Source organism: Conger conger, chromosome 5, assembly GCF_963514075.1.
Source record: "Conger conger chromosome 5, fConCon1.1, whole genome shotgun sequence".
In the NCBI taxonomy this organism is placed as follows: Eukaryota; Metazoa; Chordata; class Actinopteri; order Anguilliformes; family Congridae; genus Conger; species Conger conger.
The window spans coordinates 12256251-12282358 of record NC_083764.1 but is presented as its reverse complement, the minus strand read 5'-3'; the positions used below and the strand labels follow the sequence as shown (position 1 = coordinate 12282358).

Below are 26108 nucleotides of genomic sequence, written 5' to 3'. Positions count from 1 at the left end.
GTTTTCACTCCAACCCAAATTTGGCACACCGGATAGCAGCTCAAAGAGCTGCTGAATAAGGTGTGCTGTGTTACGGGTAGAGCTCCAGGAACAGGGATGGGTTGAGCTCCGGGAACAGGGATGGGTAGAACTGCAGGACCAGGGCTGGTCAGCTCTGCCGTAGGGCAGTGGACACTGCAGGGACCCACTTGAAGGCCAGCTGCACCAGGTGGGCCTGCACATCCTGAGCGTCCAGTGTGAGGCGGCTCAGGTCCCGGTCCTGCTTGATGAAGTTGAGCAGCTCCGAGGCGTTGGCCATCCAGAAGGCCAGAGCCCCAGCGATGTTCTTCTGCTTCTGTAAGAGAGAGAGGAGAGGAGGGACAGGGTCAGTGTGAGAGAGGGAGAAGGAGAGGAGAGGGACAGGGTTAGAGAGAAGGAGGAATAGAGGGAGAGGGGAGAGAGATGGAGGAATAGAGGGAGAGGGGAGAGAGATGGAGGAATAGAGGGAGAGGGGAGAGAGATGGAGGAAGAGCGGGAGAGGGGAGAGAGATGGAGGAAGAGCGGGAGAGGGGAGAGAGATGGAGGAATAGAGGAATAGAGGGAGAGAGGGGAGAGATGAGGAAGAGAGGGAGAGATGGAGGAGAAGAGGGGAGAGAGATGGAGGAAGAGAGGGAGGGGGAGAGATGGAGGAAGAGAGGGAGGGGGAGAGATGGAGGAATAGAGGAATAGAGGGAGAGGGGAGAGAGATGGAGGAAGAGCAGGAGAGGGGAGAGAGATGGAGCAATAGAGGGAGAGGGGATAGAGATGGAGAAAGAGAGGGAAAGGGGAGAGATGAGGAAGAGCGGGAGAGGGGAGAGAGATGGAGGAAGAGAGGGAGAGGGGAGAGAGATGGAGGAAGAGAGGGAGAGATGGAGAGAGATGTGGGAGAGAGATGTGGGAGAGAGGGGGGTAGAGAGATACAGAGGGAGATGGGGAAAGGAAAGCGGGAGGGAGAATAGAGAGAGAGGGAGAGTGAGAGATAAGAGAACGAAAAAGATAGAGTGAGAGTGTGAAAGAGATGGAGAGGTAGGTTGGGACAGAGCCAGAGGGACTCACAGCCAGTAGCAGCAGCACTCCAGGGATAGACTTGCGCACCCTAACCCCGTTTCACCCCTTCCCTTCGCCCCCTTTCCCCCCAACCCCCACCTCCCAGCCCCCAGCCCCCACAACCAGACACGGTCTCCCGGCAACACCCCCACCCAGGCAGGCCAACTCTCACAGCTGTGTGGAGGGGGGGTCAGCGGGGGGGAGCGCAGAGTGGGCTAGCCCGCGCTAACCAGCTACGCAGCCGCTAACACAACACACCCACAGGAGAGAACAGGGCCTGGGCTAACTGACCCTGAAGACCAAGAGCATTAAAACAGGCTCTCGTGAATTAGCGCAGGTCAACAGAACAAGCCCCCAGAATGAGCAGCAGGTCTGCACAGGCCGCTAAGCACTGACATGCAGTTCATTAGTAGGACATGCACTGATCCAGTCCAGCCTGTCTGCTTCAATTTGACCCCCGTTTGATTTGACTAATTCCAGGGCCAGTTCCCCAAACCTGGCAGACAAAAGCCCAATTGTGATCGTCGTGGGGAGGGCAGGGGGCTTTTTGAGGGAGCAGTGTCTGGTTGTTACCGTGTTAATGTTTCCCCCGATGCAACAAACGCGGATAACGGATTCACACGTTCCAGCTCCTTAAAAAAAAAAAGCTCTCGCCTCCGAGCTGAGCCGTGTGCAATCCGTGCCGGTCTATCCCCGCAAGGACAACACCCCCCTTCGGCCACAGAACGCATCCAAAAAGAACGACATGAACCACAGACACGATTAAAAGAAACCAAAAACTGGAAATTAAAAACAAAAAAAAAATAATTAAGCAAAAGAACTCGGGGTTGTCTCTCATCCACACACTGAAGTGCAGTAAGCGTAAGTCACATGGAATGCCATAATTAAATGCCATAATTAATAAGAGAGGAGGTTTTTGTTTTTGGTTGGTTGGTTTGGCTTTTGTTTAGTATCGCATGGTCCGAGTTGCTGATGAGGGTTATGAGCATTCTGTTGAAGTCCAGCTGTTTGAGGAGAGGGGTGGGGGGAGGGGGGTTTGTGTGGTTTTGGTTTTGGGTTTTGGTTTTCAGTTATGGAAAAAGCAGCATGGAGAAAAACGGAGCAAAGCTGACTGAGCCGGGGGAGAAGAGGGGATTCCCAGCAGTGTGTGGGTCCTACCTGGTCACCTTCCGCAGTCTCCTACAGAGAAGGGGTCAGAGAAACGACATCCGACAGGACAGAGAGAGAGACTGTCAACGGCCACACCATGGACAGGGGTTCACAGGCATGTAAACACACATATCACACAGACTCCTCCTCCTCCTCCTCCTCCCGCCCTGCAAAACGCGGGCCAGCGAAGTGCCAGTCTGCAGCTGGCAACGGGGGAGTGTCACTTCCAACCACAAACGTGGGTGGAGCCAACTTGCACTACCAGTGACAGACATGGATTTGAACCAATGCACACGGAGGCTCCGCCCATTATGGGGTTACTGAAGGCTTAGGGCTGATCTATGCTTCGCCGTGTCTGCGACATGTCCGCGGACAAAAAAAACTATTCAAATCTGACAGGTTTGACAAATTTGTCAAGCCGACATTCGACGGCTGTCCACGGGTGTTGTGCACCTGCAGATTTTTGTAAGGTCACAGGCGCCCGTCAGAAGTGTCGTGCAACTGTGATTGGTTGACTGAAACGAAGATAAAAGGTTGCCATGGCGAAGATACTGGTTTACTAATTACTAGGCTACATGTTTTCATGAATATAAATGTTTTGTTTACACAGCTAGCATGCAAAATGGACCCTGTTTGTGGAGAAGCTGGTTGCTATAGTAACAATGTGCACTATCGCTGAACTATAAATGCAAAACGTTGTCAGACAGAGCTCGGCCTGCAGACACTTTTGTCGTACGACACTATCGGCGAAGCATAAATCCGCCATCACTCTCCCATCGCTACCTAAAGTTGGCTCTGTGTCACATGGCAGGAAATGACAGGTGGGACACCCAATGGGCGGTATTGCGCTTTTAATGTGTGGCCAAGGCAATTGTTGAGTTGAGGCCGGATGTTGTTCTGGAGGCCACAGCCAGGGGGCGACATCCCAACCTCGTTAGCTACCCGGTGACGTGCACAAGGAACAGGCTTTGATAACAGTGAAAGGTGAACGACGAGAACAGTGCTCGAATGGTTCTTCACCTAGAAGCATTTGGAAAAGCTGCATTTATGCCAACAATCACCTGGCCCAGATTTAATCAAGTCAGCATTCGCAGCCCAAAACACTAAATACGAGATGACAAGGGCTTAGGGCTGGGATTTCCAAAATTGAATCAGTTGGGATTAAATTCACTTTTAAATGGATTTTAGGACTTTAATCTGGATTTTGCGGAGACACTTTCAGCACAGGGTTTCATTGAGGGAGGCGCAATACTAAAGGGGATTTTCAGCTAACCTGGCAGACAGTGAAGACAGACGATAATCTTTTATTTTATTTTATTTTTTTAATTACATTTTTACACAAGCCGAATATTGACTTGCAGGAAGAGATGTATCCAAAGATGCCAGGTTCCCTTACTAAACACTTATGTGCATCAACTACCCTAACTGATATCAGGGATGGCAGGTAAAAACGGCCATATAGCTTGTTACTTGCTGCCTTGATCCCACCAATAAGCAATGCTACTTCTGTTTCCATTGTTAGCACTATGCATGTACTGTACCGTTTGAATGATTTCATATGTACTGTGTGCAACTAATGTCCAAGTGTCCTCGTATGTTCTATTGGTCTAGCCGTCTATATGATGCCTATTGTAGCATTCGAAGCAGCAAAACCGATTCCAAAAAGAAAATCCTATGTTGTGTCATTTTTAATCACTCGACACAAGGTGCAAAACGGGAGCCGGGAGCACATTTAACACTCAACTTCAAACGATTTCACTTGAAAGGATGACACACAGACGACAGCGGTAACGTGTTCTTTCGCAGCCCAAACCTGGGGGAACGCGCAGAGACGAGGAACAGCCGCACTTCGCACAGGAAGCGCTAAAATGAAAGCCAACGCCGTCACCGCCGCGCAGGGGCCGCCTGCAGTGGCATGTGCTAATGAACACACCTGCTGCCGCAAGGCTCAATTTAGCTCATTAAAAACAACACGCGAATGAAACCTTCATCAAAGCTTACAAAGGGAAGTATCGTGTAGCGCTTGTAAAGACAGTGTAGTTATGGGAGTGGCAGCTGAGGTGGCGTCTATAAATTAGCGATTTCTAAGGGGTCTTGGACAGTCTGAAGGGATGTTTAACGGATGTCAATGCCAAGGGGGTCAAACGGACACTGCAGAGGGGTAGTCACACAGGACAAGAACAGAAAAACATGAACTATTAAGCATGAATTTAGCATGAGAGGGTGGTCGTTGTGTAAAATTTTAGAAACTTGGTACACTTGCAGTGCCGAGAAAAACGTTTTCAGAATAATCACTGGAGGATCGTCCGTTTCATACACGAAAATCAACGTGTTCGTTGCGAATTAATTTTCTCCCCTTTTGCTATGGTGTCCACGATGAGGGTCAAAAATATGTGCAAAGGGGTGGCGGCCAAAAGAGTTTGAACTGGCACGGGGCACCAAAAAAAAATTACCTCATCTAAGACCTCCACACTTCTGTAAAGGCAGGGGGGTCTGGCCACGATTCGGACTGTGGCGGGGGGTTATCGGAACAGGAAGGGGACACAGGGGACCGTGATGGACCACGGTGACGGCGGAAGAAACACTCACCTGGATGACTCCTTCCATCATGCTCACCATCTTGTTGACGATGGCAAAGACCTTGTGCGTGCGCTCGGAGGGGCTCATGTCCGGCCGGTAGTGGCTGGAGAGCACGTAGCGGCAGGTCATGTACAGGACGTAGGTGGGGGACAGCTTAAAGTGCACCGTGGAGCTGTTGGTGTAGTTGATGATGGCGGACAGGAAGGCATCTTCAGCTGTGTGGGGGGGGAGGCAAAGGGTCAGACTGAAGTAGCCTATAGGCTAGTGGCTAAGGTGCTTGACTGGGAGATCAGACAGAGGTAGCCTATAGGCTAGTAGCTAAGGTGCTTGACTGGGAGATCAGACTGAGGTAGCCTATAGGCTAGTAGCTAAGGTGCTTGACTGAGAAATCAGACTGAGGTAGCCTATAGGCTAGTGGCTAAGGTGCTTGACTGGGAGATCAGACAGAGGTAGCCTATTGGCTAGTGGCTAAGGTGCTTGACTGGGAGATCAGACAGAGGTAGCCTATTGGCTACTGGCTAAGGTGCTTGACTGGGAGATGAGACAGAGGTAGCCTATTGGCTACTGGCTAAGGTGCTTGACTGGGAGATCAGACGGAGGTAGCCTATTGGCTAGTGGCTTGACTGGGACCTGGAAGGGAGGTGGTCCAAGCTACAGTGTAGCCCCAATAAGACCAGTGCATCTGTTGGGCCCTTGAGCAAGGCCCTTAACCCCATATTACTCCAGGGGCGATTGGCCCCTGCTTAGAATCAAACGTAAAGCACTTCGGTTCGAAGCGTCAGCTAAATAACTTTAATGAAACGTGATGTAATGTTACGTGAGGTGGGGGACCGTTTCGTTTTGAGCAGCAGGAGGGGATTAACCTTCTCAACAAACAGAGAGCGGGGTTCACTCGGGGGTCAGAACCCCACGGCACGGACAGGAGTCAGGCGGGACGGCCGATAACATTGTCCCCGCTCCCCTTCCTGAGCCCAGCTGGGCTTGTTTGGAGTACATTGTGAGAAAGAACCCTCCATTGGAAATCAAAGGGTTCTGCTCGCCGGACAGACGCGTGATCTCGTTCCACTTCAAATATACAAAGGGGGAAGGAAAAAAACGGAGGAACAACAAACAGAAATGCCTCTGAACTGAGCGGCTCTGTTAAACCGCGGCGGCCGTGTTCAGCCGGTGCGAGAGTCGCGTTCGTGCCGAACCGGAGACGGCCGCCGAATTATCCGCACGAACGCTTCGCTGCAGCCCGCCTGCTTCGCCGAAGGCTCGCCGTCGCCCACTAGTGCGGAGCTGCGGTACTGCGCGCAGGGTGAAGGCGGCAGGATCAGAGAAGGTCCATTTGCGGCCCGATGAATTACACGCTTCGCCGGCCTCCTGCGGCGGCCGCAAAGCCGTGGGACTGAAGCCAGCGCGTCGATAATTTCCATCCGCTGACCTCTCCAGTGTGGGGGGGACTTACACGCTTCTCTGTGCTGTAAAAACAACGCAGCTCCCCTGCTGATCCCAGTCACAGCAAATCGATCTTTAGCCACAGATGCAAACAGGACAAGACAAACGGCGAGCGCTAGAAGACCAAGCCGAGCGCAGTAAAAACATAAAAGCCTCGGTAAAAATCTGAAAATGTACTGGTGATAATCAAACGTGCAGCAACGGATGATGCAAAAAACTTAGCAGGTAACAGAGACAGAGGTCAGCAGTAAACCCCCCATTAAAGAGCAGAAAATTCTTCAGCCAGCTCAGTTTGTAGGTGGAGGAAACGTCATGGCAGGACTTCCACTTTCTGACCCCTGGACTTTCCACCACTGATGCTAACCATTTCCACCTCTGACAGAGGAAGGCTAGGCTAACCCTTTAAAAGTGAAGGTTGCAGTACAAAGAGGTAGGCTAGGCTAACTCTCTTAAAACTGAAGTACATAGAGGAGGACGAAGCCAACCCACCAAAAGGCAGAAGCACATACAGTCATGCTAAGTTTAACCCCCTTAAAGGCATAAGTACACAGAGGAAAGCTACCCCCTTAAAGGCAGAAGCACACAGACGAAGGCTAAAGTTCCTAAAGGGAGAAGTACACAGACTAAGGCTAGGCTAACCCTCCTAAAGGCAGAAGGACACAGAGGAAGGCTAGGCTAACCCTCCTAAAGGCAGAAGGACACAAGGGAAGGCTAGGCTAACCCTCCTAAAGGCAGAAGGACACAAGGGAAGGCTAGGCCAACCCTCCTAAAGGCAGAAGGACACAGAGGAAGGCTAGGCTAACCCACCAGAAGGCAGAAGGCCAGAGCACGAAGCGATACTCACAGTTCTCCCGGAACTCGATGCTGGCCGGCAGCGTCAGTTCGGGGCTCAGGCTTTCCTGGGACCTGGGGGGAGAGAGGAGTCTCTGGGTGACCCAGGCGGCGTAGGAGTCGTTCACCCCGCTGTCGACAGAGGCGCAGCGCTCCAGGGGCCGCACAGGGGCCCCACAGTACAGCATCCCGGCCCTCTGCCTGCATCCCTGCCCGCCCGCGCACCCCATGCCTGGCCCCTGGCCCCTGGATTATTCATGAGGGGCCCTTTGTGCAGGAGCTCTGGTTTCTCTCTCGGCCCCGCCTCCCTCCTCCCGATCGGGTGTCCCGTGGAGGCCGGGCTCTCCGGTGACTCCTGGTATTCTATCGCCACCGTATTTAAGGGGGACTCATCGCACACTCTCACACAGCCCGCCTGCCTGGCTACACAGACTGTTCCGGAAAGAGACTGTAGTGAAGTGAACATCTCGCTCAGAGACACTGACATGGGAACTGGGAGCAGGAGTTAATCACCTGAGGCTGATTCAGCCATTAAGTGATTAGACCTGGAGAGGCAGGGTAGTGTGCGAGTTTCAGTTTCATGAATTACCATTAGGAGTTCATGAATGTATTCGTCTTACAGTGAGTGTATAAAAGTATTATTAGGTATAAAATCGAATGGAATTATAAAAAAATGCAATGGTTAGCCTGTGCTAGGCATTAAATGATGGTAAAGAATGTGTTAGTTCGGGTAAGGATCAAAATCTGTGCTCTGTACTAACCCTTTAAGGTATATGCTCACAAATATATGACTAGAACATTCTTAACATTCTGAACATTCTAATGCTGATGTCATAATCCCCACTGGTAACTGAAAGCAATGGAGTTCTAGAACACCGATGCTGAGAGTTCTGAAAGAAAGACATTCACTCTTCTAAGGGTTATTGAATAAATCAGTTGAATAAATCAGTGAGTTGTCCAGGTGTGTTGCCCAGGCCAGTGCTCACCTTCCATCCTGCTGCTCTCCTCGGATCATGGGCTTCACCATGCCTCTCTCGCTGGGGTTACCTGAGCGTTCCATTTCCAGCTTCCCTGAGCTCTGCGGCACGGGAGAGAGAGCAGAGCGCCCCACGTCACACACCAGCCAACGCACGCACAGACCTGCTCAGCAGGAAGCAGCTACTCTCACACAGGCGTGTGCACAGAAACACACACAATGCAGGCTCTATGTACACACACACACACACACACACACACACACACACACAGAAATGTACACACTGCAGGCAGTGCTGACTATGTACACACACACACACATTGCATGACTCAAAGTGTACACACACACACACACACACACACACACACACACACACACACACACACACACACACACACACACACACACACACACACACACACACACACACAGCGCAGGCAGCACTGATGCCATATGCGCCCACGCACATGCACAATAAACACATTTGGAAAGTCAAACAGCAAGTTGCCAGGTAACGGTCTGATAAGACCACACTGGGAGCGAGCGACGCACCACAGCGCAACATGGCCAAACACGGCAGGTACGGAGGGGGGCGCGGCTACCTTGCTTGTGGGGAGAGCAGACCCACTGTGGATGTCACCGTGAAGGTCGAAGGTCGTCTCAGGGATGTTCCTGCAAGCCAGAGAGAGAGCACGTGAGTGTGTGTGTGCGTGCGTGTGTGTATATATAAATTGAGAGTGTAATAGTGTGGTCGAGGGAGAGAGAGAGTGAGAGTGAGAGTGAGAGAGGGAGAGAGAGGGAGAGTGAGAGAGAGTGAGCGAGGGAGAGAGGGAGAGTGTATGAGGGAGAGAAAATGAGGACCAGTCGAGATGGGTCCCACAAGCTGAGATTCGGTCCCATCTCTGAATCTTATCGATCGGCACACCGTCACACACAAGCTCAATGACCCCCCCCCCCACCTCCCTCAGTTACCAGTAGAGCACTTTTTCACCCACGCCATCTATAAATAAAACAGGCCAGTGCCCACATTTTAATCCAATAAGGAGAAGAACGTTAATGACAAAATGCAATGACGTGTTCAGAGACGCGCGGTACAGTGAAGCACTGTGCCTGACATATTGCCAGCCGGGTTAACAGCCAGAGTTAATGCACTGCGTGACAAGACATTTACACAAACAGCGCGTCCATACATTCGACACTCAACCCTGCCTCCAGTTCAAACGCTCGCAAAAACCCGGGAAGGTGGCGGTTCCAGCTTATCTTTTACCCGTAAAAACATATGCGAGGTAAGCCCTTAATGCAGCCCAAGCTACATGGTGCTTTAATCTAGAACAGAAACAGATTCTTAGAGAAAGAACAGAAGGTCCGAGCCACGGAGGTGAAAAGGCTCTTGGGTTTAAATTCTTAATTAACCGCCTTATAGTCCACATCCCTGAAGACATTTCCGCTCTCTGGTCGGTGAGTCTTCCGTCCAAAATAAGAAATTATTACTGAACGAGGGAGATGCTAGTGTTTGGTAAATGAGGTGAGGATGGAGACAGTCGGTTCAGGATGTTTCAGTCCAGCTGTGTAATCAGCCCTGTTCCTGGAGGAGATTACGGTCCTGTAGGTTTTTCACTCCAGCCCTAGCACAGCACACCTCATTCAACAGCTGGAGATCTGCTATAAACTGCTAAATAGTAGAGTCGGGTGTGCCAAATTCAGGCTGAAATGAGCGGCTACAGGACGATGGCTCTCCAGGAACAGGGTCGGTTACCTCTGGTGCAGACAGAGCTGTCTGGAAACAGACGGCCGTAAAAAGGCGCTGCACACGGCGTAAGAACTGAACTGAAACTGAAGCCAGTCCCCCTCAGGACAGCGACGTGAATCACTGTGGCTCAGTTTCCATTCAGACAGTCAGCCAAGCGAGCGATTTAGCCGACAGCTCAGCCGTAATCCGTGAAGTCTGAACATTCCCGTTTTTCCCCAAAATTCCCACGGAATGTGCATGGAGCTCCCCATGCCTGAGTGGCGAGCGCAGAACGCTTTCTCATCCCAGCAGAGCTCCCTCAGACCCAGACCCCCACGACCCCATCATTTCAGCACGGAGCACCACCGTAATCCCCTCCTGCTCCGGGCAGGGAATTTAGGCTGGATTAAGGACTTCCACAGAGCGCTACACTCCTGAAATTAAAGCGATCGGCACGAATTTAGCAGGTTTCAACCGTTTAATCAAATCTCTGCCAGAGCCATAAACAATGAAGCAAATTACTGTGTCTGGGATAATTCACTTAGTCAAGCCGACGTTCCCGCCCAGATCCGGCAAATCCCACATTCCCAAAAAGTCTTACCCCCAGCGCTTCCGAACATGCCCAGCAAGCGTAGGCACACCCGACGGGCTCCGAGCTCCAACATCCCGACACGCCCGAACAGAGATGCTGGATCCGACACTTCCCAGAGGAAGGTAACCGGCATATCCCGGAAAACCATTCCACGTTCTCCCAAACTAACAGCCACGCATACTGCTGCTTCATTGGAAGTTTCCCTGACGGGACTGACCCGGTGCAGAGCAATGCGGCGGAGGTGTGGGGGATGTAGCGGATGTAGCGGTAACTCACCGAGTGTGTTAGCCGCGCGCGGCTACCGTCTGACCAGAGGAGAGCGCAGCGTCAGTGCCCTGCCTCCCAACTCGTCGATCCCCAGTGACACAGCGACACGGCGCTCATCAGATTATACTGCCACCCTCCCGTTGCCCGCTGGCCTGCCATCACCTCCCCCCCTCCCTGTACCCCCCCACGCCCCAGCCCAGCCCAGCCCACAGCCTCGCACATCACCTCCCCCCCTCCCTCTACCCCCCCACGCCCCCCGCCCAGCCCAGCCCAGCCCACAGCCTCGCACATCACCTCCCCCCCTCCCTCTACCCCCCCACGCCCCCCGCCCAGCCCAGCCCAGCCCAGCCCAGCCTACAGCCTCGCACGTCATGAGCTCCCCCTGCTGGGACGTCCCGTCCCGCTCGCCGTCCCGTCCCATACAGTCTCCGGGACCCTCTCCCGTTAACTGTGACAGATGGAGGAAGTTTCCCTAAATCCCTGATATGGGAGCCAGGAATGCATTAGGGCTGGGTAGCAAGGCGCTCAATATTTTCCATGAGGGAAGTGATTTTCACGAGCTGACGTGGGGAGAGCGACCAGTACAGGAGGCCTGTCATTCTAATGCACTCCAGGAAATAAGTGAGTACTGAGCCAAATCCTCACATCAACTCAACCTCAACGTCCTCCACATCCAACCAGAGAACAGGAGCAAAGCCAAGGTATCAAGCGCCAAGGTATAATGCATCGGCACGGCGGTTTTCCAAAACAGGAAGCACCTGGGCCGCTTCCGGGCGCTGTGCATAGCGAGTTTTAGCGCGCACGTGCTACCGTAGCCTTTCTGAGTCCATTCAGCACCCAGCTTCAGATGAGGGAAGCATCCTGAGGCTAATGGCCCTGGGGGGGTCAGGGCCCTGATTACAGACAGTCTCCATTTCCTGACCTCGCCGTCCACTCTAAGGCTTTTCCCCTGAGGGTGCTGGACACCAGAGCCACCTGCTGGCTGCGCAAGGAATTACAGGAGCAAGACCAGACCTTCAACATCAGGAGAACTGCTGAGGACCAACAACAGCGATCAAGTCTGGCCCTCCAATTCAAATCCAGCTGTTTTTTTTTGTTGTTTTTTTTTTTGGGGGGGGGGGGGGGTCTGTAATTAATGAACAATTGAGTAACTGAAGCGCTTCTGGTTGGCCTTCACATGCAACTTCTCTAGAGGGAAGAGAGTTGCACATTCTCACTTACAGCAAGCTAACAACATTACTGGAATGTTCTGTCAATGCTATAACTGCCACTACATGGCAGGAAGAGAACGTTGAGTTGTAATATTATATGCAGTACCTTGGTGTTACCACTAGATGGCAAAAAGGCACAAAAAAGCAGAAAGCCTTGTACAGAGCAGCATCACGCTTTCCAAAAGTGTTCGAAAAGTGCCAAATAAACATACAAATGCTTGTCACTGGGGAGGTACCCTATAGGTAGATAAAACTGTACCCCTAGCCAGCAATACATAATTCAATTGCATCTTTCCTTGCTTGAAGTACCTTAGTAGTTCTGAAATAAAACATCATTGTACCTTCAGGGTACATTTGAGTAATTTTGTTCCTTAAAGAACAAAAATGTACCTTTATTTCTGAGGGTGCATTGTATCCATTTGCCATTTGAAAAAGGCACCAATAAGTAGGTCCATCATAGCTGTTCAAGCCCTGGTGTAGCCACAGTAAGATCCACACAGCCCTCAACCCCACATTGCTCCAGGGGGGATTGTCCCCTGCTCAGTCAAATCAACTGTAAGTGGCTTTGGGTAAAAGTGTCAGTAAAATAGCGAACGACGATCATTACCCTGATTTGTGGCGGCCCTTGACCATGGGGCCCCCCTCCACGCCCCTCTTGGCCAAGCCGTGGTCGTAGGTGGGGTCCACGAACTTGAAGACGTGGGAGGCGCCGAACTGCAGCGTGGAGCCGCTGCGCAGGGCGGTGGTGTCCGACACGCGCTGGCCGTCCACGAAGGTCTCGGCCTCGTAGCTCGCCGGCGTCACCGTCACCACGCCGTCCGCCTGCATCAGGTCGCAGTGGTGCGGGAGGATCCCCGGCCCGAACAGCTGCAGGAACGGGACACGCGGGGCGGCCATTTTACATTCGCTGCAGGCCCATTCACTTCCACAGGACATTCAGCCGCTTTTGAAAATAAACAGAACCTTGGTGGATCGTGGTTGACATAGAATTGAATGTCTTAGCGCTGGCGTCTTAGTAGCCTGGGCAGCAACTTTGCTTCAACACTGAACTATGAGACTGAGACGTTGTCACTGTTGCAGTTTGCATAAGGCTACTGTGGCAATGTCAAGTACATCTGAGGTATGAGGTTCGGCATGGTTAATCTGGCAAATAGTTAGCAAACTATTCTTTCCATACCTTGCCTGACAAGTGAGTGGGCGAGTTACTGAGTAGGCTTTTAACACTTCAACCCACTAATGTCCTCACCATTCAAAAATGATACCTGTTATAAGTACTTGCATGCCTTTAGGATACTTGCACACACACAATTCAACTTTCCTCACCAAACAGAATGACCTTGGGTGGTCATCGTGAGTCATTTTTCTTAACATACTATTTTTTAGTCTTTAGTCAATTAAGTCTGAGAGATCACAGCCAAACACAATAATCTAGGGCCCCAAATATTTCTGTTAGTGGTGACATAGAGGCTTAGACCTAGTACCCACTCATCACCAATTTCCATACACATGTCAGTTTTCGCACATTAGAATGGGTGAGTCAGTCTGTTTACAGTCTCTCATAGCAGACATTCAGGGGTGTAAAATCGGGCCCTTCTCCAGACTGACAGCCTGCCCACGATGAATGAGTTTCAAGCAGCTTGTTTTGCTCTGTTCTTGGAGAGGCCTGGACTTGCAATCCGCGCACAACAATTCTAAGTGCATGGCCAAAACAAAAAAAATCTATCTAAAGTTGGCACGTGGAGCCAAGGATATTTGGCAGCTGTGTGCAGACCAACAGACAGACACTCAGACAGACTTGTGCAGAAACATGTAGACAGCCGTGTGCAGACCAACAGACAGACAGACTCAGACAGACTTGTGCAGAAACATGTAGACAGCCGTGTGCAGACCGACAGAGACATACTCAGACAGACATGCGCAGCCATGATCAGACACACACAAAGGCAGGCAGACCCACACAGGCAGGCAGACCCACACAGGCAGACACACACGCAGACACACACACAGACACACACACAGACACACTGACAGACAGACATGCACAGACACACGCAGACAGACACATGCAGACATAATCGTGTAGTCGCGCAGACAGACACACGGCAGGCCGCTCACCTGTATGGAGCCTTCGTCCGTGGTGTCCGAGCCCACCTCTGTGATGCTGTGCTGGAGCCGGTACAGCTTTGGTTTGTCCCGGGAGTCTGAACCGTCTGCGGGACACCGGGAAACCAACGGTCACCAAGGAGACTGCGGTGATGGGCCCCGTCACCATACCACAGGCAGGGTGAAACTGGCCTTACTCACCAAAATAAACACTTCATTTAAAGAGCGGTCTACAGCCTGCTTAAAATAATGTGTCACAACTGACAGGAGTTTCTTACTAGAGGTCATGGAGGTGCTTGCTATAAAAATATGAACAGAAAATGAAGGCTGAAACCAAACTTAAAATAACTACCGTTAAAACTACCGCTAACTGCTACGAAACCTAGGTAAGGACCGTGAAACTGGGTAGGAAAGCCAGAGGACAATAATGGGGTAAATTATTGCCAACAGCTGCAGTTCATCCATTGTTGCTTGATTTTTAAGCGGCAGAAAAATGCTAATTTATTAAGTATGGATTAATTACAGTAAGCAGAAAGCCTACACTAATAAGCACAGACAGGCAAACAGGGGTGAAAAGAGTGGAAGAAGAAAAAAAATAAACAAAACTTATATTTCATTTGGGAAACATTACAGCCAATTGTATACAACCCGTCTGTCCCCTAAGCGAGTCCATTTTCAGGGTAAGTTTGGGACAGGAGGGCACTAGGTACCAAAGCTACATTCTATCGACCTGGGGTGATCTGTATCCTAGTGGCTATGCTACATGACTGGGACCAGGAAGGTAGGCAGTTTGGCCCTGTGTCGCCACAATAAGATCAGTGCAGCTGTTGGGCCCTTAACCCCACATTGCTCCAAGGAGGGCGGGGGCTTAATCTAATCAACTGGAAGTCTCTTTGTCTAAAAGCCTCAGCTAATGTAATATTAGCATTAACTAGCATTGATATTAATGCCATTCAATATTAGCATTAATATTAGCATTAACTAGCATATAGCATTTTTTGCATCAACCCAAACAGAAACCCAAACAGAAACCCAAAGAGGAGCCCAAGCAGGGGGACATAGGAGAGTGCTGGAGGGGCAGAGTGGAGGGCGGGGCGCGGTTACCTTCGTGGGGCCGATAGGCGTAGTAGGCACAGTGATTCCCCCTCCCTGCGCGCGGCGGGAGGAGACATGCAGAGGAGCCGGGAGGAGCGGACAGGTGAGCGGGACAGAGAGGAGCGGGGGCGCGGGAGAGAGAGAAGAGACAGCACAGCGTGAAAAACGCAGCGGGAGGAGGAGGGCGCCCTGCAGGACACGCGCCGGTACTACTGCCCCGGCCGGGACCCCCCCCCCCCCCCTCGCCCTGAAACCACCCCGCCCCGGCCGCAGAGAGACGCGTACGCCCTGAAACAGCTCGGGACATCCCGAGCCAGTCGATCACAGCTTGGTCTTAACACTTGCTGACAAATTTGCAAAGACACCATGAGGAACTGTGTACAGCACAATGGTCCTGCAAAAACTATCCATGTTATAGCACAGGGCTACTCAACTCCACATCCTGCGGGCTGCAGGCATTTGCTCTGACCATGAACTAAACCACCAGATTTCAGCAATTATTTTAGCTCCTTGGTACACGTAACAAGTTCATTAGTGAAATCAGGTGGTGTCGTGCAGCCACTGAGGCCCACGGGATGTTGAGTTGAGTAGCGCTGTTACAGCATTAGCATAAAAACTGAGTTGCTTATCTAACCTGCCACTACGACAACAGCTAGCTAGCTAGCAGCCCTTGCAAATGCCATCGATGGGGAAGCTGACTGAATAAGCACGACAGTGACTCAGCACCTTTGCTACAACGGTCTGACCAATCAGAGGCTGCGGGTGAGCGCAGTCTCCTCCCACTGGCTGCTGCACAGACATCTGAGTCGGAGCCAGCCGCTCCCAGGGCAGCAGGCCAGCCCTGCTCACTCATGCCTCACTGAAGCCAGTCAAGCAGCCCTCCCTCCAAAACAGACCTGCCTAATGCACAGGGCATCCTTCCCCGGAGTCCTCATAGCCTCACACACCCTCAAACACAAGCACCCACATACACACATCCTCAAACACAAGCACCCACATCCTCAAACACAAGCACCCACATAGACACATCCTAAAACACAAGCACCTACATACACACATCCTAAAACACAAGCACCTACATACACACACAAGCACATACATACACCCACATACACACATCCTAAAACACAAGCATGCACACTTACAGTACACCTTGTCTAACCACAGGCCTATATAGGCCTCTGCACAAGAACAACAGCTAACTGCAGTGAGTGCTGTCCACTTCCTGACTGGATCTGTATTGATTCTGCTCCTTATCAGAGGGCGGTTAAGGCACAGTGGGGGGGCAGGGTTAGTACATGGGCATCAGAGAGGGCAGCACACTGGCAAGGGAGAAGGGTCAGTGGCAAGCGGCAGTTAGAGCCGGCATGGTGCCGGAGCAACACCACAATCATGCAACGGAATGGCTGCCGGAGCGTTCTTCTGCCTCCTAAAGACTGGAGACACCGGAAACTGCGGAAAACACATTTTGATCTTGCGCGCGGTGATCGGAGTTACAAGCTGTCCCTTTAAATCAGGCTGGTCTGTGGGAGGCAGGGCATTATTGGGTCACTCACCTTTGAAATGGATACGGCAGGAAACTCAGAAAGACATTAGGCAGTTCCAGAGGCCTAACTCATTTAGCACTCCGCCAGTCTAGACTGCGGCGTGAATGTCAGTGCGCAATCAGACTGCGGTTCACACGCAGCTCATCTGAGACGGCACCGCCAGAGAATGGCCCCGTGTGAGGTCACTGGCCTGATGTGCACTCACTGCTCTGAAGTGCAGACCCCAGAGTACCTTCTAGAGACTGCCCTACACTAACCTATACAGACAGCGTTACCGTATACACCTGAATGCGTGTGTGTGTGTATGCGTGTTTCGACCTTTGCATGTGTGCTTATATATAAGCACATTTGTGTGTACTTGTCTATATATCAGCACGCATGCATACTTGACATATACCTGCATGTGCATAATGTATTTTATGTACACATGCTTCTATGCGCCTGTATATGAATGTGTGCGTATGCTGGAGCGTGTGTGTATGAGTGCATATGCTGGAGCGTGTGTGTATGAGTGCATATGCTGGAACGTGTGTGTGTGTGCGCATGCTGGAACATGTGCGTGCGTGCGTGCGTGCGTGCGTGCGTGCGTGCGTGCGTGCGTGCGTGCGTGCGTGTATGTGTATGTGTGCATATGCTGGAGCGTGTGTGTGCGCATGCTGGAGCACGTGCGTGCACCTTCGTGTGTGTGTGTGTGTGTGTGTGTGTGTGTGTGTGTGTGTGTGTGTGTGTGTGTGCGCGCGTGTGTGTGTGTGCGCGTGTGTGTGCGTGTGTGTGTGCGTGTGTATGCGTGTGTGTGTGTATGTGTGCGTGTGTGTGCGTGTGTGTGTGTATGTGTGTGTGTGTGCGTGTGCGTGCATTATTTTGTGTGTTTATTTGCCTCTGGCCACACGCACCTGGGCTGAGCTCCACCAGGTAGGGCATTTTCTCCGGGGGCAGGATGCCCTCCAAGGACTTTCCCCGGGAGCCCCGGTCCTCAGGCTTGCGGCCTTTCTTTGGGACGTAGTCTGGGGGCCGCTTCTTCAGCTGAAACACGAGGGCCCCTGGAAGAATAACATCACACTGCTCAGGAGGAGATACCCACAGCCACCAGCAGAGGGCAGTGTGGACAGGCACCTCATTTTAAAAAGCCTCATTTAATCCTCAGAGCACACAGAGAAAACCTTGCATCTGATTAAAAGTAAGGCAAAAAGCTCAGATTCAGACTCACACTGATGCAATCATTAAATTCCTATAACACACGGCATAAGGGAACGGTGTTTCCATTAGGCAAGCACAACTCAACCTGTACCAGGCAAGTGTGGGGCTTTTGGAGTGACTCCAGGACACAATCTAATTCAGGGGTCCTCCGTTCGGGTACTGGAAAGCTAGAGAGCTGACCGGGTTAAATGCCTGACCCGAGTAACTAGGGGAGATGCCTTAACCGCTTAATCGGTTACTCAAGCGCTGAGCAAAATGAACAGGAGAGCACCATGGGGGCACTCCAGGACCAGGGTTGAGAACGGATCGAAAAGGTTCCTGGGCGGGACACGTCCTCATGGCCTGCCCTTTGGGAACCTCACACTGTACCTTTATCGCTGGGCCAGTCTCTGAAGATCTGCAGGGGGCACTCTGTGTCTTCCAGGATGGTCTCCTTCCCCGCCTTGTCATCGGACTGCTGGGACCCTGGGGGCAGCACCACCTGGGAGCAGGGGAGAGCACGACCACATTCAGCTCATTTCAGCCTCAGCACGACCACATTCAGCTCATGTCAGCCTCAGCACGACCACATTCAGCTCATTTCAGCCTCAGCACGACCACATTCAGCTCATTTCAGCCTCAGCACGACCACATTCACCTCATTTCAGCCTCAGCACGACCACATTCAGCTCATTTCAGCCTCAGCACGACCACATTCAGCTCATTTCAGCCTCAGCATGACCACATTCAGCTCATGTCAGCCTCAGCACGACCACATTCAGCTCATTTCAGCCTCAGCACGACCACATTCAGCTCATTTCAGCCTCAGCACGACCACATTCAGCTCATTTCAGCCTCAGCACAACCACATTCAGCTCATTTCAGCCTCAGCACGACCACATTCAGCTCATTTCAGCCTCAGCACGACCACACTCACCTCATTTCAGCCTCAGCAAGCCAACATTCAGCTCATTTCAGCCTCAGCACGACCACATTCACCTCATTTCAGCCTCAGCAAGCCAACATTCAGCTCATTTCAGCCTCAGCACGACCACATTCACCTCATTTCAGCCTCAGCACGCCAACATTCAGCACATTCAGCCTCAGCACGAACACAATCAGCACATTTCAGCCTCAGCAGAACACATCCAGTGCGAATCAGCCTCAGCAGACCACAATCCAGAACAACTCAACCTGAACAGACCTCATTCAGCACAAATCAACCTCACCCGACCACAATCCAGCACAATTCAGCTTCAGAAGATGACATCCAGCACAAATCAACCTCAAAAGTCCAATCCAACAACCGAGAGGCCATAATGAGTCTGATTAGGACACAGAGCTTATAGGGTCTAACACAGAACAGGCTCTGACCGTTAAGAAATCACCTGACTAACGGATTAATTAGGCCCGCTGTACAGCAGGCTCTTCAGGGAGTATTTTAGACGGTTACACAGCCAAAGCTGCAAATGGAGCAGTGTTTAATGGCCGACTTCACTCCGGAGCGATGCTCAGACCAAACGGCTCGTACAGCAGCTGGTGCCTCCGCTCCCTGGGGTCTGCGCTCACCAACGCCCTGTAACCGACACCCGAGACACGGCTCAACCACGCTCCCATTTCAGAAGCATTTGCTCTGGAAAATTGATTTGTGTAACTGAAAAAAATCATTTTGGAGCTACTACTAATTGTCTACTAATTGTGATGCATTAGTGTGCTCTTAAATCTTCCAGTTAGGAGCACAAGGACTCTACTCTAAAAATTGTTAGAGTAGAGTCCTGGCCCCGAGGATGTCTTTCATTAACGGGCTGCATAAGCCAAAACTTCAACCTGCCATTCGCAGAGAAAGAGCTTTCATCTTTCATTCGCCTACCGGTATCAGACCAGAACCTCTTCAGCAGTCACGAGGATGGGGTTTTACATAACATGCACATGTCCTCATGCTGCTAGGCTACGATCGGCACAGTGGCGCCCCAGATAGGAAATGAACCAGTAAGCTTTCGCTTTGAAGCCCAGCTATTCAACCACAATAACACTCAACGGACATTCTGCGTGACATTTTCCAGTCAAAAGAGTCAAGACCGCAGGAAGAGTGTGTGTTATATTACAATATATTATAGACATATTTAGCAAACGCTTTTTTCCAAAGCGTCTAACAGTTGATTAGACTAGGCAGGGGCTAATCATCCCTGAGCAATGTGGGGTTAAGGGCCTTGCTCTAGGGCCCAACAGCTGCACCAACCTTATTGTGGCTACAGTGGGGCTTGAACCACAAACTTTCCAGGTCCCAGGTCAAGCACCTTAGCCACCGGCTGCCACCATGTGTTTGGGAGCGTGCGCGTTTGGGCCGATGCCCCCTGCCTTTGGACAGACACCTTTACATGCGGCATTATTAATGACCGAGATGCATAAGAGGGGCAGAAGGAAAGGTCCCAGAGAGAGAGAGCGGAGGGCGAAGGGGTGCCGTCTCCAGTCTGAAGGGCTCGTAATGCGATTGGCTGTGACCGGGGCTGTCAGGCAAAAGCAATAAGAGGCGTTGGCCCGGCGAAGGTCGGTGCTTTTAGCGGGGAGATGTTTGTCACGCAGCGACGGGGGGGGGGGGGGGGGAGATTAACGGAGCCTCCCACCCCCCTCCTCCACTGCACACCGCGCTGTGTCTGCTGGCACGGCACTTTGGAGAAACGCAATTCAATTACTCTCAAACAAAGACCTCCTCCAAATGTCAAACCCCTGCTTTAATCCAGCGGGCGGCTTCGAGCGCGCCGCGGACCGCCGGCACACAGCGTCCCAGAAGGGCGGCCCCGTACGGGCCATTTAGGAGGAGGTGGAGGGGAAAACGAGGAGCTTGATGATGCAGAAACTTTAAATCAAGTTAAAAAGCGCCGGTCACAAAGACGCCCCGCGGAGTTGAAAATAGCCTGCCTCGAAAGACACTTTGGCAAGTCTCACCCTGGGAACGCTGTGCACAATGGAAGGTGACCTTCAAGCTCTCCCTGGTGAAGCTGACTGGTGATTCAGTACACTATAAAAGCTGATGCTCCTCTCAAGGCACTGTTCAAGTGCATGGCCGGCTGTGGCCAGACATGATAGCGGGGGCCGGCCTTGCCCAGGTTTGGAGGGGAATGGGGTGGGGGGTAGTTGGCTGAGAACTGGGTCCTATTGCTCTCTAGGGCTGGTAGTTTGGGCGCCCATTGCCTGTTGCAAGCCTGAGATTGTGCATAGTGCAGGCTACTCGTACCCTGGCTATGCAGTAGTCCCGGGGGTTCTCCTTCTCCAGACCGTACTTCTCCAGGGCCTCTCCCACGGCAAAGTCGGCCATGTCGGTGGTGGAGAGCAGGATGGTTTTGTAGGGGATGTTGGGTTTCAGGCTGTCGGCATAAATCCTCAGTGTCCCTCCTAAGAGAGAAAGAGGGAGAGGGAGAGAGAGAGACAAAAAGGGTGTTGCTGCTTTGGTAATGAATAATTAGCTTCATAGCACACTTCCCTGTGGCAGTACAAGGAAACACTACTACTTTGTCCACTGTGTCCTAACCAAACTGAACTAACGCGTTCCACCACTCAGGTTAGATCTGTACATCTACACTGCCAAAGGAAGTACATCTCAAATTGTCGGCCATCACCATTCACTTGTTACATTTGCTGTTATTTTCCATTATCATTATGAAGTTGAAATGCAATGAACAGGCATGTGTATTAACATGCAATGTGCCAGGGCCACTTTCACTGGAACTCAAAGCTTTGCATTTCTCCCAGAAGTTATAGGTACTTATCTTCAGCACCCTCAAGGAGCCACTCACATATTGTTACAGACCCCCCCCCCCTCAAACAGGCTTGTCTGTGGAAGTATAAGGTGCCTGAGCAGGCAGAATTATGAACAGGATTAGACCGGTTTTGTGCGGCAATTCGTCACGTAGTCCACAAAAGTGACCAATGGAGACCAAAGGCAGAAGTTCGAACTGAAGAGCCATTCAATGAATGTGAAGAAGAGTCTTCTGCTTTCTGTTTTTTTTTCTGCATAGCAACTGGGCGTTAGCCCAATGAAAGGAGCTGTTGGAGACCTGGACTTCTGCTAGCCCCAGCCCAACTTCCTAAAAGGTACAGACCAGCACACGTCAACAGGCAACGCACTCCAAACTCTGTGTGTCAGTGCTTCCTTTCTACTCTCCGCCTGGGATGAGTAACCGCACACAGCGCCAGAAACCTACATCACACACTCCGTCCGAAGCTAGCGGAGTGCGCAGACGCTAGCCGCAGAGTCGTTTCGCCATCTGCCACACGCAGTGACTCACACCGCCGGCAGCATACGTGAAAGAAACCGCCAGCGAAAGCGTGTGAACGAGGTCTAAATTTAACTGCGGTTTCGCATGCCGTTTCATTCATGCGAGAGAGGAAAATTTGATGAGCAACTTTGAGTGGGCTTTCACAGCCATGTGGGATATGGGATATTTTCACTAGCGATTGAAGCCAGCTTGCCTGACAAGTCTCCCCGTGAGCCGTAATGGCCGACAGACACAATGGCTGAGAGCCGTAATGGCTGCCGCAACCAGTGTGATCTTCATTTCTTTTCATTCTGCGCTGCCTGGACTGAAATGACCACTCCAACGGCCCGTTTTATGCGAGCGGCCTCATTCCCCTCTCCAGAAGACACAAAGCCACAAAGAGAATGTCCGCGGCAGATCACACGGGTCACATTCAGGGCCGTTTGCTGGGGTGGTCCTGAGCCCTCAGGCGGTCATTATCCTCGTGGGACTCTGTATGGTGGAACAGGGCCAGAACTTGGGGGCACTGCACCCCCACATTTTAGCTCTGACCAAACAAAGTCAGAAATATCAAGGGCAAACTGTAGTGTAATGTAATCTTTTCAGAATTAAAAAGTGCTTTGAAACGTTCTGGGTCTCAGACCTCATCAGCAGAATGACCACGGCAACCAAACCGCCGCGACGGAGAGGGGGCGTTTCAAAATGGCCGCTTACCCGAGTCGGGCCGCCCGTCGTTGCTGCGGAACTCCTGCATCCTCTTCTCCAGCTTCTGCTGCCTCCTCCTCTTCATCACCACCTCCGGGTTGGAGATGGTGCGCGTGAAGCTGGTCTCGGGCATGTCCTTGTACACCTCCGCTGCCAGCCGTGAGTTCTCCCTGCGGGGGCAGGGATGGGAGAAGGCGTTAAACACAGGATGTAACCCTGGGGGGCTCAGCCGCTGCCTCCCCTGGGTCCTCAAACCTCCATCCTTCAGAGGTCCTCAATCTTATCCAGTAAGGGCTTGGGTTTCAATGAAGCCATTACAGCTATCAATCACAAGAGTGTTTGCTAAGGCCTGTGAAGGTGTGATTCGACAGAAGCCAGCACCCACAGCGGCCCTCTCTGGATACGACTGTGGAGCCCTGCTTTACAGAATCCCCCTAAGGGGTCCCCCCCATCCACCCAACCCACCTAAAAAAAAAAATGTTTTGGAATTATTTTAGTATTCGAGGTATTCTAGCTGCCAACCGTGGTATGCTACTGGTGGTATGGTTCTGATTAGCACTTTATTGTTCATCGCTGTGGATAGGAACATCTACCAAATGACTAATGTAAAATGGTTCTCTGACCCGTCAACACATTCCCTTCCTCGCTTTCATGCCAAACGCATGGACGAGTGTGGAAAGAGTAATAAAAATGTTACGCCGTGCTGATCTTTTTACGGCGTGTTAGCGACGTGTGGGGAATACCGTTCGGGTACCATCCCCCCGACTCAAGTAGCAGAAGTGAGAAGCAGAACTTGGCACTGGAGGAAAGGACAGACAGTAAAAACGCTTTAGCGCAATGCAGGCGGAGACACCGGCGCCCCCTGCAGGACAGGCCGAGAGGAGCGGCAGGTCCGTACCCGTCCTCTCTGCCCAGCGTCTGCTCGTCTCCGTCGGGTATGCGGGCGGAGGCCTCCTTCTCCCTCTTCTTCTCCTTCTTCTTCTCCTTCTTGGAGAGGGTCCTCTTGAAGTTCTGGATCACGCCCTCCTTCTCCTGTTTCTCGGGCCCGTTGCTCTGGATCTTCTGCAGAGGCAGGAGGGGCGGGGTTACGGCCGCCGCCACATTACGGACACAGAGACTCCACTGATAACGAGTATTCAAGTGCAAAATCCCAATGATTTTTATGCTATGGAAAATCCAGTACGAAATCCCAAAAAAACTCCATTACAATACATGGGTCATGCAATAGAAACCTGACTCCAATCCCAAAATCCTACAATACAATACCTGTATAAGACATTTCCATTTTGTGCATTTGTGCATTTGTGTGCATTTGTGTGTGTGTTTTTTTTTTTTACAAAAAAAAAAAATGACCAGGTGGTTGTTTTACTTTATAGAACCATGACCCTCAGGGTCAGTTTTCCTTGGGGTCATATTTCTACGACACTGGCCCAGAAGATCATCAGCGTGTGCTAACCACACGCCTTCCGACAGCACTGGACACATTAAGCTGCTGGCTACAGAACCCGTAACATAGCAGCTTCAGCGCTAAAGAGGAACAGCCACAGCGCCGGGCAGCTAGCGGATCTGCGGTATCAGGTGACCGAGAAGGAAACGGCAGGGTCAGAGACCGCAAACACGAAAACATCCTGAATACCAACACGGGGAGTTATTACCTTTCAACAGCCTCCTGCAGCTGCCCAACCTCATTACCCTTAACTTCATTAGTGCCACAGAAAAGGCGGGAAAATCCTATTCTGGCCAGACAGGGACATTTTAACGGGGAACAGTCACCGTGCTACATAGAGCAGTCATGCCTGGTGATCAAAATACTCCCTCTGACCCTTTGTCGAGCAGGTTTTTCTGGAAGGGTTTTTCACCACTGCTTACAATTACCAGTTGCACTGGTTACATCAGCACTAGAATGTTCAGTCAATAACATAATCTATAAAAATAAAGTAATGTATGTACATATGCAATTCAATACAAGGTCCTGGTGGTCATAGGCCGGTAGTTAAGAGGAAAAAATGAGCACTTTCTTTTTAATGGCACATTTGTAACAAAGACCTAATTGCCCAGATGAAGACCAAAACATTGATAACATATTCTAATAATCTCCGTATACTCAGTATTTAAGTGTGTGGTGCTCATGTTTTCGTCTTAAGAACATAATCCAACCACATATTTATCTAATAATAATAATAATAATTGAATAATATCTAAATCACAAATTAGTGACCTCACACCTTAAAGCGTTAAAAATAAAACCCTGTAGCTGATATTGCAGGGCAGCACTTGCCCGGGCTATAAAGAGCATCTCTCCCAGGGCCAGAGGCTCGCTCTCCACATTCCTGCGGTTTCACAGCAAACCAGCGGCACTCTGGGGGCCTGGCGCACGGCATGCTGGGAACCCCGGGTGCGCTAAACCCTTTCAGAGCTGTCCCCCCCCGCAGGGCTAGGGCTAAACAAATAAACCTGGAGGTGTTTCCAGAGTCGATAAGGCGTAGGGTGAGGCCTGCAGACCACGCGGGGGGTTAAGTCGTGACAAGCCGGTGTTTTACGGTCCCCCCCCTTCAGGGATGGGGAGGGGGGGGGGGGGGGGGGGGGGGGGGGGGGGGGCAAAAGAGCTTTCAGCCAGCCAACCGGAAACTCACAAGCAGCTCCCCTGCCTTTGAACCCCAGTGAGGGAGGCAGAGAGTTTAGAGCCCTTTAAATCACAGGTGCTAAAGAGAAGCTTGAGAGTTGGGTTTCACGATGGCACATAAAAGGAACACTCACTATGAACAATATACTTTCTTTTCATTGACATCAGTGATTAGACACTGCACATGTTACATAAACTGCAGTAGTCAGTATAAAAAGCAGATTTAATTTCGATGTGTCAACCTGAAAATTGTAGACTGAGAGGGTTTCTGTAGGGTTTACAACTTGAATGATTGTCAGGGTACAGACGAGGTTCAGGTGACTGAAGGGGGCCCCCGGTGGGGGCAGGCTCGAGGGAAACGGGGGCCGGGGGGGGGGGCGGGCGCACCTTGGGTACGATGTCGTTCTCGTTCTTCAGCACGAAGCGGCCCTCCCGGTCGTCCTTGTTCCAGTTCAGCTGCACCACCAGCGGCTTCTCGTCCAGGTCCAGCTTGCGTTCTTCTGCCAGAGAGGGGAGAGCACGCCAGTTAACCTACAGCGTGTAGGAGCCGTAATGGCCGCCGTAAACCCTGTGATCCGCCCATCTTGACACGCGGCACAGGCAAACTGGAGCGCGAGAGGGTGATGACTGCTCCCACAGCCCTGCAACACTCTGGGAGGAAGCAGGGCATAGGAAGAGCTTTTTCCACAGTGTGTAAGAACAGCTTAATTTTGATTTAGAGTGTGTAGGAACCAGTTTTGCAGTGTGAAATACAGGAGCTAGC

The 26108-nt window shown here is 51.5% G+C and overlaps 1 protein-coding gene across 1 annotated transcript in view; it reads right to left on the bottom strand.

The window, feature by feature from the left end:
* The window catches only part of LOC133129352 (afadin-like), a 116172-nt gene that overhangs the window by 42816 nt on the left and 47248 nt on the right, over nt 1-26108 (bottom strand). The window contains 15 exon segments of the mRNA XM_061243369.1: nt 189-334; nt 2224-2244; nt 4804-5009; nt 7079-7140; nt 8052-8143; nt 8644-8713; nt 12448-12707; nt 13956-14050; nt 15048-15092; nt 17479-17625; nt 18152-18263; nt 20997-21154; nt 22732-22892; nt 23621-23784; nt 25733-25842. Of these exon segments, the coding sequence (XP_061099353.1) occupies nt 189-334; nt 2224-2244; nt 4804-5009; nt 7079-7140; nt 8052-8143; nt 8644-8713; nt 12448-12707; nt 13956-14050; nt 15048-15092; nt 17479-17625; nt 18152-18263; nt 20997-21154; nt 22732-22892; nt 23621-23784; nt 25733-25842 (1849 nt within the window).